This window comes from Embiotoca jacksoni, unplaced genomic scaffold, assembly GCF_022577435.1.
Source record: "Embiotoca jacksoni isolate LCO1_2020_lvr unplaced genomic scaffold, fEmbJac1.0.p SCAF_15, whole genome shotgun sequence".
NCBI classification, from domain to species: domain Eukaryota; kingdom Metazoa; phylum Chordata; class Actinopteri; family Embiotocidae; genus Embiotoca; species Embiotoca jacksoni.
Genome location: NW_027185285.1, coordinates 9,152,058 through 9,165,823, shown reverse-complemented (window position 1 = coordinate 9,165,823; position 13,766 = coordinate 9,152,058). Strand labels below are relative to the sequence as shown.

At 43.1% G+C, this 13,766-nt stretch overlaps 1 protein-coding gene across 3 annotated transcripts; it reads right to left on the bottom strand.

The window, feature by feature from the left end:
• Nucleotides 1-7,594: 7,594 nt before the first annotated feature.
• Nucleotides 7,595-13,661, bottom strand: LOC138198140 (glutaryl-CoA dehydrogenase, mitochondrial-like). Of its 3 annotated transcripts, none has more exons than XM_069149358.1 (12): nt 13,554-13,661; nt 13,200-13,315; nt 12,618-12,650; nt 12,374-12,514; nt 12,037-12,099; nt 11,576-11,746; nt 11,278-11,407; nt 9,928-10,144; nt 9,622-9,725; nt 9,307-9,432; nt 8,569-8,729; nt 7,595-8,433 (listed from the first exon to the last, which is right to left on the bottom strand). In XM_069149358.1, exons 2-12 carry the CDS (start codon nt 13,300-13,302, stop codon nt 8,360-8,362), a joined length of 1,323 nt encoding a protein of 440 aa, XP_069005459.1. In that variant the 5' UTR covers nt 13,303-13,315; nt 13,554-13,661; the 3' UTR covers nt 7,595-8,359. The 3 variants fall into 3 exon arrangements, with proteins under 3 accessions (XP_069005459.1, XP_069005458.1, XP_069005460.1); XM_069149357.1 differs by having other exon boundaries at nt 13,532-13,620; XM_069149359.1 differs by having other exon boundaries at nt 13,411-13,585.
• Between the last annotated feature and the right edge of the window lie 105 nt (nt 13,662-13,766).

The following is a 13,766-nucleotide window of genomic DNA, read 5'->3' as shown; positions in this document are numbered from 1 at the left end:
AGTCTTCCTCTTACGCTAATCCCTCGGTGTCTTGAAATAACATTTTCCTGCGGTGTGCGAGATGGCCAGCTGGTCGGAAGCGGCTTTGTTTGTGTCACAGAAAGTCAACCCCCCCCCCCCTGCACCTTTTTTTCCCCCCAAAGTTACACATTAAATGTAAAAAAAAAAAAATGCAATAACTTTCACAAGTGAGAGGCGCCTTTTTTTGGACTAAGAAAGATGTAAATGTGCGAGCGGGTGGATTCAAATGGTACAACAGATGGACAATCGTTCAATCTCATGCTGCCGGACAAACACCAGTCACTCACTCCTCTCCCAAGCCACTTGTTTCCATTCAAAAAAAAAAAAAAAAACTTCACAAAGAAAGAGGACAGTGGGTTTGCCCTACTGACAGCACATTTAGTTTGTATTAAACTTCATCTAACATGTCAAAGTTCTCCCTGAAGATCAGGCACACAACAACAACAACAACAACAACAACAACATCCACTGATCTTCTCCTCTAAATCTCTTTGGCTTCCCCTTCTCAGGTCGTCCGCCTTGACTTCATACGACGTGCGAGACAGACAACAGTCTCACACTGACGAGTCCTTAAACACGTAAGAGACACACTTGTTGCACTTGATTTGTCGGCTGGTAATAAAGAGGGAGGGGGACACGGGACAGGGTTTCTACAGTTTCACAGTGATCTCTTCGTATCCTGAGCATTCGTCCTTGTTGGTTAGACATGGAAGTCATATCCGCCCGCGTGTGTTCGAACGCTTGCCCTCATCAGAACTCTCTCGGGACGATGATCCCCTTGCTCTGCCCGGGGCTGCCGGGAAAAGCCAGAGACCTGTAACTCATCGGGCTGTGCGCGTGCGGGAAGAAGGAGGGGATGTAAGGGATCGCGGCCAGCAGCGGCGGGCTGGTCAGGGGGCTGTCGTCATCGTGACACAGCGGGATGACCACCTCCATCTGGTCCCACACGTGGAAGGCGTTGTGGGGGAATGGATGCGTGGGGGGAGGGTGGCTGGAGGTCATGGTTTGCGGGTTGTTGTCGATGTCCTTGTCTTCGTCACCAGTCGGGCCCAACATACAATCTAAAGAAGAAAGACAAAGGGTCAGAAGAGAAACCCTAAAAGATGATGGGGTGGGGGGGAAATGTTAAAATAGATGTTAAATGATTTGATAAATGGTGGAATGAGGTCAGTGGAAATTCATATAAGTAATGAGAAAATAACTAACTATACAAATTAGTCATTGGCAAATCATTAATAGTGATAATCTGAGAGGTACGTTTATGACTAGATAGCTAAATGTGATGGATAAATGGTGAAAGCTAAATGTGATGGATTTACTGCTGAAACAGTTAAATGTACTTGGTAAATGGTGAAGTAACATTAGGTCAGATTAATAGGTAAATAAATGAAAAGGTTAAGAGTCAAATTAATGAATGAATAAGTGTCTGAATTGCAGCTTTCTAGTTCCAAACACCCCAAAAAAACTGGAGTGCACTTTTATTTTGTTAGTTACGAAGCACTGCTAATATAACATCCAGTTTGAATTGAAATGGACAAATCTGGATGATGACTGGTGGTGTTGATGGATACAGTGCAGAAAGTGTGTGTGTGTGTGTGTGTGTGTGTGTGTGTGTGTGTGTGTGTGTTGGGTGGGGAGTGGGGGGTTGGAAATAAGAAATTATTATTTGACTATCACTATTATTGTTGTTGTTGTGATTATTATCATGATTAGACACCCGGATGCGCTGAATTTCTGTCTCACTTACAATCCTCACATTTCAACACAACTTTGGACTGACAGGTAAGTAAGTAAAATCCACTACCTACTATGTCGATGGCCAGATCCTTGATGAGATGTCCCACGATCGCATAGGCAACTCCAACAACTACCAGCGCGGCCATGAGCAGGTAGATCACCGCCTTCGATAACGGGATGAGGTCCTTCACGGGGGGCTTGTACTGCCGGTACAGAGGGTCGTCTATTGACGTGTCGGGATACGGGTAAGGCTGTCCCTTCCCCGTGGAGTTGAGGCCGCTTAAATTATTCATGGTGACTGATCCTTGTGGGGGCTTCCTTCCTCTTCCTCACTTATAACTGGACCATTGTGCAAATATGATAAACCCTCACATGAAATGGAAAAAAAAAAAAAAAAAAAAAAAAAAAATCGCGCTGCTGTGACGTGAAATTCTCCAATTCTGCAAAGAAAACAGGAGAAACATGTCCAAAAATAAATCAACATTAATTTGCGTAACAGCACTTAAACGCTTTTCATTCTTTACCTTGTTTTCCAGCTCCACGTCCATCAGCGTACAAACCGGCCGTGTCCTCGCGGTGAACAGACTGTCCCCCCCCCCCCCAGTGCCGCAAGGCTGGATAGCGGGTCCTTATGTAAGGAGCCGGAGCCCGCAGCCTCGCCCCCGTCCCGTTCCGCGGCGCTGCAACGAAGCGTGCACGCTGCCGGCAGTTCGTGACCTGTCGGGGGTCAGCTCCGCCCACTTTAACCAGCAAACTCTCTCCACACGCCTCCAGCTGCGATTGGGCTCTCCTCGAGGCTTAAGGCCCCGCCGTCGCCCTTAATTCCTCGAAGTTACCGAGAAGTCGCCCGGTGGGACATCGGTGCTTTTCCGATGCGCGCACGGCCACTGTCGCTGATCTAAATATTTGTAGGTGAAGGTGACAAACCTGCGTGCCTCGTATAAAGGACGCACGGAGGTGTCTCGGAGGTGTGGGGGCTTTTGATGTCTGCAAAAGAAAAAAAAATAATTTATACCTGAATTTATTTTTAAACATTAGTTTTGTGCTTATTTACTTATTTTGCTACTACCATGCTACTGTGATTGAAAACATTGTATATACTAGGTCGATAATGTATTTAGCATTTGCTATATTTTTAAATGTATAACTATCATTTTGATCAGATTTTTGTTATATTTTTTGGGGTGATGTGTTAAACTCGTTGATGTGTCTAGTTTTTCTAATTGCTGTATTGTGCTCCACATTGTCACATGAAAAGTATATTGATTATGTCGGTTAGTATTACTTGATTGCAAAATTTCAATAGTTTTTAATTGAATGCTGGGAAGGTTATATTTATTAACTTAGTTTTCTTAATAGTTTTCTTTTTTTTTTTTTTTTTTTTTTAATCCTGTAAGGCTTTTGAGCAGAGTTGAAAACGTGAAAATCTTTGTTGAGCTATAGTTTAAGTCCACTTCACTGCATTTCAGAGGGAAATATCGTATTTTCTATTCCACTATTCGACAGCTTTTAATTACTCTTCGGATGAAGATAATATAACAAGTTTTTTTTTAAAATACAACAAATTGTTGAAGATTCTGTTTTTTCTTCCGACGTCTTACAAAAAAAATCAGGATGTTAGTTGAGGTCACATTTCAGATGTCTTCAGTTGATAACAGCTCCACCAAATAGTGACTTTTCATTTGAATAAATGTTCATGTAATTGCAATGTAAATATGAAGGGACTAAATAAACACAGAATGCGGTGCAACATAAGACAGCGCAAAAGGGATGCAACCAGAAACATTACATTACGTTTCATTTAGCCGACGCTTTTATCCAAAGCGACTTGCGATAAGTGCATTTCAACCATGAGGGTACGAATTCAGAACAACAACAATCAAGAAGGTCCAATTTTCTTCAAGAAAGCCAAGCTTCAAAGTGCCATCAGTGAGTGCCATTTTAAGTGCTTCTAAAGTGCTACCTATTGAAGGTGAAGTCTGAAGAGGTGTGTTTTTAGTTTGCTAGAAACCACAGTGATAATCGCGTAGTGCCAGTAGTTAGTCCTGAGATGACCGTTGCGGGAGCAGAATGTTTTGACAGGTGCAAGAAAGTGCTCGAGAAGCCCATGGCAGCTCTGACAGACAGCCACATCCACTCTTTACCAATGCAGAGTTGTTGATCTGAATACGTTTGTAGTGATGGAGGAAGATGATGCAGCCCACTGCCGTCATATTCAGGATCAATTCAAACTGGAAACTTCTATTCATCTCCAGATCATCTGTGTCCTCTAAACCCTCTGTTTGAACCGAAGACGTGATTTAACCTGTCCCACAAAGGTTGCACTCCACGCACCCGACAAATCCAAAATCACGAATCATAATCCCATATTTGAGTGCAGTCAAAGAATTAAACGTGTTTTCCCCGATTTAGTGTGTGAAAAGATTGCCATTTGAGTCCCATCACGAGGATGACTCGTGTTGACAGCGCTTCTAACCCTCCGAGGTTATAATCCAGATGATTATTTGAGATGAAAAGCCCCCTAATTATCCCAAGTATTAGACTGCTTATGTCTGGAGTAGCGCATATGAGGGAGCTGCTCTCTTTTTATTTTTCTCAATTCGGTTCATTTCACACAACGAGGGAACCGTCACAGCAGCCTCCATCGTCCCTGGCAGAGAGAAACACAGAAGACACAGGCCATTCGGGGGGACAATTAGTCACAGAGAGTCACATCCACACGTACCAAAAAGATGAAAGGCCATTGGTCAAACAAAAAAAAGAAAAAAAAAAGCAATTTCCTTATGTAAGCACCGTGTTCAACATGCCTGGGAATCGTGTTCGGACGGGGATTTGCCGATTCGTTAATTCCCTCCACTCCAAAGGGGCGGCCACAGACATGCGATGAAACTGGAGAGCATGGAGGTCTTGATCGGCCCCCCCCCCCCCCCCCCCGAACCCCTCTTCTCCCCCCACCACCCCATATACCCCGACGGATAGATTGTCTGCTCAGTAGTGGGAACATTTTGTAGGGTTCAATATTCCTTAATTGCCCTGGATATAAAGTACGGTAGAGATGGGGAGGGAAAGTCGAGATGAAAGAAGAGTGTGCCTGCAGGAAACCATCTACTGTAGATATTGATGGTTTATTATGTTATATGGTGAGTAGCAATGACACGCGTGCAGTCATTATAAAATGAATTCACCCTCCAAGTTTTCTTGTTTTATCAATTAACCCCATGAAAGAAGATCTAAAATACAGCAGATACAAATTTTCATGAAACACATTTTGCTTTGGATGGACTCATTTTCAGCTATGATATCTACGGTAGATATTAAAGTCACTCTTCTGGCCTTGATTAAACCCCTAAAACTCAATTCTGATTCAAAATTACACATTTAGAAGTTGTCTTTTCCAAGAAAAAAAAAAAAATCTCCTAATGCCTCAAAGTGGCTTAGATGTAACTCATCACCTTTGCTGTCATTTAGTACACGTAGATCTATGAATACACAAATAATCCCGGCCTCTATCTCCACCTAAAGCTGCACTGTTTGTGTGCAGCTCGTGCCAGCAGCTCCAGGAAAGTCCAAGTTGATAGGATTGGCTGCTTTGATATATGACTTATAAAACCCTGTCTCTCTGAATCTGTGTCTTGCAGTATCTAAAAACAACATGAGCATGTTAACGAGGTCAAAAACTTTGTTTTTCACAGAAGGGTTCTTCATGATTATTGTTTCAAATCGTTCCCGTGTCGCTAGTTTTGGCCTTGTGTCATTGTTTGTCTTGACTCTTGCTGGAAAACAAATCTTCTCCCAAGTGGCGGACCGCATCAAGTGTTCCTCCAGCATGTCCCTTTATTCAGTCTAGTCTCACCAGCTGTCCATAGCTGCTTTAGAGAAACACTACCACAGCATGATACTGCCACCACCATGCTTCACTCTGGGATGTTGTGTTTATTATTACCCTGATGGCCAAAAAGCTCGATAGGCTTTTTTTTTATTTTTTTTTTATTTTTTTATAGCAAACATTTTGACATGTTATAGTAGGGAGACACTGGTGGAATTAATGAAGGCTCAGCTCAATTAAGTGTCCCAGTAAACCAGGACAGGACACCCGTTTAGAAATCAGAATCCCTTCATGTTCTAAGAATGTTTCAGCGGAAAGTATTTCTCGTTCGTTTCTTTGTTTACAGAGTTTTCCGTCTTAAAGTTGGAATAACATTCTCTAAAAACATTTATTGTGCAATGTTTGTAAAGCAATTCAGGCACAATGTTTGGACAATGTTATATATAAAAAAAACATTTTAAGAACACTAAATATTTGTAGAATTTTATCCGAACTTTAAAAGGAACATTCTGGGAACAACATATTTTCTCTCAACATTTTTAAACAACAACAAAAAAATTCTGTCCGGGCACCGGCATATAAAAAAAAAGTGTCAGGGTTTGGTTTTCTGCTTCTCAGTTTGTTCTTGCGTCACTTTCTTTACCCACCAGAGGTCCCCAGCGTCTGTCATTGTCCATGTCTGGTCTTCCTCGCCCGCCACACCCACCTCACCCCGGTCTCAGCTCACCAATCGGCCTCAGCCGTGACTGAAACTTCTGGCCGTTGGATTGTCAGGTGAGTTCTGTTGGTCAGAACTCTCACTCAAGTCTTATTAACCTGGAAAAAACATACTTTGTTTTTTTTGTTTTTTTCTACAAAGTTCTTTGTTCTTTAGTTTGCCTTCAATTTTATGTTTCCGTGTCCGTTTCTCTTCCGTGACAGATCAACACGTCTGCAAGGAGAAAATGTTGATTTATCTGACAATAGAAACTTCTTCTAGCTGAATCCTGTGTGTCTTATGGCAAAGTGTGGCTGAGACCAGTTTCTTTTAAGATGCTCCCATTCACCTTTTTAATGCAGCCTGCCTTTGTCTATATGCCTATCACACTACTAAAGTCAAGCCTGACCCAGACACTGCGACAAAGTCACTCAAAACTGCAGTAATCGAGAATCGACGCCGTAGGATGTTGGAAAACCCAAAAAGTCTGATTGAAACGAGCTTTAAATGTATAAACTTCCTGTTAGGATTTTTTTTTTTCTTTCAATGAAGCCTTGTTGTATTTCCGCCCTCCGGATCCTCCTGGAGGACATGAACAGGACGGGGTCCCAGGTGGACACGTAACGTGAAGTCAAAGTAAAGTGCAGCCGTCTGCTCCATACAATGTTCTGATTAAGCCCATGTGCTCCGCTGATTCTGCAGGATCGTTTGACAGCCTTGTGTTTCTACTTCCTGCAGGTTTCTCTCCAGTAAAGACAAAAGTTCATACGAGTAGCAGCGATTCGACTGCAGCAAAGTGAGAGGATTATCTGAGAGATCCCTCAAACAGCCACAACACAGGCCCGTTAGAATTTCAGAGGTTAAGCTGGTGCGGTCTTGGATATAAGAAAACAATCCAATCTTGATGTAACTTTTCAGTAAAGGAAGTGATGGGAGAACCTTTATTCAACAAGTCAGCGACTCCACCAGTCTAAACCGCCCAGGTGAACACGAGGTTGTTAAAAATAGCTCCACCTCAACGGCGTTACTCGTTTATTGAGGCATTATTTTACGTCACTTTCGCTTCTTTTCAGAGCTGTTCAGTTCAAACTACTTCATGTCTTTTAAACGACGGAGCATGTAAACACGGCTTTTGTTTGTGGCAGTGTGACGGATTTCAATAGCACATTTGTCTTCATTTTAAAGCAGTGCTGGCCGCGGCCCCTGGTTCTTCGTTCCCGCCATTGAGCCCTCCGGCAGGAGCAATCAGGGCGGACGCAGACGTAAAGAGCTTCACAGTGGGTTCGTCAACCCACCAAATTAATCTTCGAGCAGATGATGTAATCCTTTATTTGACAAATCCAAGTAATTCCCTTCCGAGCTACAAACACATCGTCTCGGGATGTACGGTAAAGAGAACAGTTCACCTTACTTTATCCACCCTGCAGACATCTGGAACACCTTTTCTTTTTTTTTTAATTGCGTTTATTCAAAGCTCTGATCAACACCTTTTCACTTCTGGCAGACCACGCAAAGTTATGACATGATAGTGTTTGAGCCCGTAAAGTGCTACCAGTAATCTCCGTGGCGTACCAAACAGTAGTAACTGGAAGATTATCATTTACACCGATTCAGCATTTCAAACGAAAAGCTCCACAAACAATTACAAACACATTGTGGGTATTTATGCTTTGTAGCTTTAGAATTACAGTATTAACTTTGTATCGGTAACCATGAGCAAGTCTTGATCTTGACCTCATTCCAGACAGTTGACACTTCGTTAAGAGACCGACAATGAACATTCAGACAATTCAATTTAGGAAATAACTGGTTGTTGCTGGGAGTATACAAAAATAGCCCTCTTTAAGTAGTAAATGTGACTTCTGAATTTATTGCACTCTACAACAGTCCACAAGTTCAGCAACGGGCTTGAAATGTGACTTTTTTCAGTTTAGATAAAGCACTCAAATGGATTTTCGACAAACCTGAGAGAGAAAACAATCACTTCCATTACGTAGACGACAATTCACCGAACCGAGCTGAAACCTACGATGCGAGTTAAATGTCCTGTTGGTAAAACCATCAGTGAGAGCTGGGATCTATTTGCCCACAGTGAAGGACTGCAGCCCCGTGATGGCTCGGCCCAGGATCAGCGCATGGATGTCGTGAGTGCCTGGAAGAGGAGACGACGACGACGCGCGTCAGAACAGGACGAACAAGTCACGTGGAGGTTTTTGTCACGAACTCAAACACACTTGTATCATATTTACTGCTCCCTCTTCCTCCTCCTCCTCCTCCTCCTCCTCACCTTCGTACGTGTTGACGGACTCCAGGTTCATGACGTGGCGGATGATGTGGTACTCGTCAGAGATGCCGTTTCCTCCCAGCATGTCTCTGGCCTGCCTGGCGATGTCCAGGGATTTACCGCAGCTGTTCCTCTTCAGCATGGATATCATCTCTGGGGCGGCTCTGTGAAGGAAACGCCAGGTTTGTTGGGCAGTAGTTTTCAGTGAGGTGTGTGTGTGTGTGTGTGTGTGTGTGTGTGTGTGTGTGTGTGTGCGCGTGCGCGCGTGTGGCTGCAGACTGATGGTTTTCAGACGTTTATACATCGTCAAGATAATTAATATGCACCCACTTCTGCTGAATTAGTGACGCAACTTCAACAATTGTTTGTATCTTTGTACAACGTGCTGCGCCTCAACAAGCCGGTCCCCGAAATTGAGACACGGCGGCTTTTTCTAAAGTCGTCGTGAAAAGTTTGACCGTCGTATCTCTAAATTCATGCAGCAGTCACGCGTTAAAACACTACTCCGGTCCGTTTCAGTTCCATTCCACGACGATATTTCAGTTTTATAATCTTTTTCAGCTCCTTGACTGCTGAGGGAAAATTCTTTTTCGGGGTAAACCTTGACAGAAAGAGGGGTCCGACCGACCGTGTGGTTGGAAGGACGGGGCCCTTCCAGAAACACACCGAGACCCCCCCCCCCCCTTCCTCCCATATCCCATCTAATAATGCCCTTTCCTTAGAAGATATTGTTGCCTTTACTTCTTCTCATCAATAAGTCTGCCCAGCTGCACACAGGACTGCAGGCCGATGGTGATCTCCGTCAGCATGTCGGCCATTTTCTTCTGAATCAGCTGATTCCTTGCCAGTGGCACACCAAACTGGATTCTGGTTAAGAAAACAACAACAACAACAACAACAACAGTGTTTTATCCTGGTGTTCATCAATAAATATTCAGGAAAAGTCCAGTGACAATATATGTAAGAATTTAACCCAAAAAAACGTCTTGCATTTATTTTAGAATAATGGATCTGAAGATGTTTGTGAAGAGGCAGTTTTCGTGGGTGCCCTCTGACCTGTCGAGCGTGTACTGACGCGCCGCGTGGAAACAGAACTCCGCCGCACCCAGAGCCCCCCATGCAATACCGTAACGGGCGTTGTTCAAGCAGCCGAAAGGACCCTGGGGGCAACAAAAGGAGGGTGATGAGTGCTTTGTCCTGTGGGCAGTGGAGAATCTGAAGCGGTTGGGATGTACCGTGTCATTTCACACGACTCTCTCAGAAACGGTGCAATAACAAAAAGCGCATGTTATTTCATTAACGCGTCAGAACAAGGATGTAACGATCGGCTATGAATATCATCATCTTTTCACTCTCACCCACCCCCAGGCCGGAGACTTTGGGCAGCAGGTTCTCCTCGGGCACCTCCACCTCGTCCATGACGATCATCCCGGTGGCCGAAGCCCTCAGGGAGAACTTTCCTTCGATCTTAGGTGTGGAGAAGCCTTTCATGCCACGCTCCAAGATGAAGCCTCGAATCTTCCCATCGTCGCATTTGGCCCAGACAACGGCGATATCTGCCGCCGGGGAGTTGGTGATCCTGAAGGAGGAGGCGAAGGGGATGTAAGAGACGGCTCAGACTGCGTACTGGCGAGTTTCATTTCTTGCTACTGAGAGTAAAGAACACCTAAATACTGTAACTACGCAGTACGACGGTGGGTACCGGACTGAATCAGTGAGACAAACAAACAAAAAAAATACTCTATTCTGTAATTATGTGACAACTTCTGTCAATGACCTGCAGTAGATTTCATTATTTTTTTATTATGTTATAAAACTGAACAAAAATAGGTTAAGTACACGTTTCAAAACAACAAATGTAACCCTGGTAAACTTCAGTGTGTGGGTGTGAGTTTTCAACAGTCCTTTAGCTGTGAAGAGCTCCACCATGTGGACAACTACAGACACAGCGTCCCGAGGAGAGAAGAAAGTTAGACAAACCTCTCAAATCAGACCGTCAAGCCGCAACAACTTCAAATTGGATATCTATTATGAAAAGCAAGGTTTGATCCATATAGAACGAGAGAAGATTGTTGAATAATAATTATCAGTCAGGCAATCGCATAATTACATTAATTAAAAATGCTTTTTTTTTTTTTTTGGCATACAGGCTGGTGTAGCTGTGAAAGAAATCTCTCCATTCTGTCAACTCAAAATATAAAAGTATGCGACTGTGATATGAAATGTATCCTGGCATCCCAACATTAACAGTCCCATCAGGTTTTGCGCTCACAAGGTGGAACTGACAACATCAATAACTACAATAATAATAATCCTCCTCCGTGGACCTCCCCGGATTTATTTTCTAAATCAAACTGAGGGGGAAACTAAAGGCCATCTGGATGAAAAAAAGATAATTGTAAATATTATAAATAGTGTGAGTGATTACCTACAAATGTTTCTTGTTGGACAATCAGTCGTTTGTGTATTTAAAAATAAGTTTCATAAACCTGCCAAAAAAAACCTCACTGGATTCCATAAACTTTCCACAGCACACTTCACTTTGCCTCACAGCACTCGGGTTGAGAAACGTTGGCTTAAAGTGGTCAAAAAAAAAAAAAAAAAAGAACGATACAAGACCATGGTGACCAGAAGAAGAAGAAGAAGAAAAAACACTGGGAAAAAAAACTGCATTCATTCAGAATCATTTATTTGACTATTAAAAATACTCACCAAGTCTTTGAGCCAGTGAGAGAGTAGGTGCGACTGGAGGGATTGTATTTCGCTCTAGTTTCCATGCCGCTGGGGTCGCTGCCGTGGTTCGGCTCCGTCAAGCCAAAGCAACCCAGGATCTCCCCACGAGCTGGGAAGGTACAAGAACATTCCTCAGAGCTCAGCCACTCACATTTTTACGGGTAAAGCATAAATATATGAAAACAAATTCTCACATAAACTAAGTACACCCACCTATTACCGACAGAGAAAATTGAACGACAGACTGATGGTGGATAAAATGTTGTCGTTTTCTTACCCAGCTTGGGGAGGTACTTCTGTTTCTGCTCCTCTGTGCCGTAGGCATTAATGGGGTGCATGACCAGCGACGACTGCACGCTCATAACTGAGCGATAGCCGCTGTCCACTCGCTCCACTTCTCTGGCGATCAAACCGTAGGCAACATAGCTCGTCCCAGCACAGCCATAACCTACACATCACACACATGGAAAGGACTTACTGTCGGTGCAATCAAAAAAAGAAAGTAAAATATTATATGAAGTAATGAGGTTTGATGTTGGTGTAAGCATTTGCAATTTTGTCAAGGGCACGCAGAGATTTCTCCAAAAAAACCAAAAAAAAAACCACACACAGGTCCAGTTTGCACAGCGCCAAAGAAATTAAGTCTCTTTTACAAGGGAAATATGGTTGAACTTTCCAGCTCTACATTTAAAGGCTATAATAGACAAATATCTGTGGTCTAGATGTGTCCGGACTGACCTTTAATAGTTGGGCCCAGGACACCCATATCCCCCATCTCTGACACGATTTCTCTGTGGAACACTGAGATTAAAAATGACACAAACAGTTGTGAGTTTAAGTTACAGGAGTTTCTTTAGTTTAACCGAGAGCCTGTTAATAAGCCATCGAAGTGGTTAAATTTCCGCAATCATTTCCTATCAGGATCTCATTCAAATGTAATTAGCATAACATATCACTGACTGACCATCCTGCATGTGAATGAAACATGTTGACTCAAAAACGCTGAATGAAAACCCGAGTTGTGAATTAAGGACTTTAGCTCAAGCACGAAGGAGAATGAATAGCACTCTCTCACCTTCATTTCTATTTGCCAACAGGACGCGAGGCATGAGTTTCTCTTGGCAGTAGGTCCTGAAGGAATCCCTGATCATGATCTCATCCTCCGTCAGCTGGCCCTCCAGGTCCAGGGCATCACGCCAGTCGAACTGGACCTTCGCTGTCAGACATTCAGAGTAGGAACAAGGTAAGAACCGTAAAAATATTCTCGGGTAAAAAGAGTTTCAATTTAAAAAGCTGCCAACATAGCTGTCAACACCTACGTGCTTTGGACGTCTGCTCAGTCTTCTCAGCATCTAGGAATAAAAACACAAGTTAATATGTACTAAAAAGTATTTAATTTGTGACAGTTTTGTGAAAAACAAAACAGTTTTCCCCATCTAAAATAGTTAGAAATGAAAATGCAAGTGTCATTCTGGCTCAGGTTAATGTATATTTAGTCACATTTCCGTAATCCTTCGTAAATAATATTACACAATTTTTCCAACCCTTTTTTTTTTTTTTTTTAAAGTACAGACTAAACTACCAAATAAAGCTTCACATTAAAGGCCATGACATGTCTCCATAAGGCAATCAAGTCACCAATTTTTTTTTTTTTATTATTATTTCAGATAAAAGCATTTAACCAGATTAATTTCAGCATTTGTTTGCAGACACCAGCTGTGAGTCCAACTTTGACACGGTTTGGTGTGCAACTTGTTTGTGATGCTCGAAGCATCCAAGAATATTAAATAATAATAAAATAAAAAAAGACACAGGTAAAGTGTCCTTCCAAACATGTGCAGAAGTGATGTTTTGTATATTGTGAACACTCGGGATGGGGGGGGGGGGGTCTCAGTACTAACCATGTCTGGCAGATGCTGCAGTTCCCCGAGCCCTCCAAGCCGAGATGACGGCACATCTGTGAGGGTTCACCAAGAGCCGGTGGACAGCGCTTCTCAATGCCATGATGGGAATTAGTCTATAAAAGTTGAAACAAGACTATTATGATCCCAATGCATTAAAATGGATGACTTCCTCGGTAGCTTCAACCGCAGCTAACGGCGCTAAGCTCACCACCGACGAGGCAATAACGAGGGTGTTGATGAGATAGTAGTCGGAGAGCAGCGGACTGTGTAACCGCACGAAAAGGGCTGAAACCACACTGACAGCTTTACGAAGAACTTTTTTTTTTTACCTGTGCGAAGTGTCAATCTCACCTTCGACCTGTTTTTCTTCAGCGAAGTGACAACTCAAAACACGGCCTACGTCATTACGTAAAGCACGTCAGAGCAGGGGGGGGGCGGGGCGGGGGCGTCATTATAGAAAGCCGCATGCTTGGAGACTAAATCATAAGACAAAATTCCTGGACAAAAAAAAAAAAATCGAGTATTTTGTCTCTGTGAAGGCTGCACACTTATAATACGAGATTA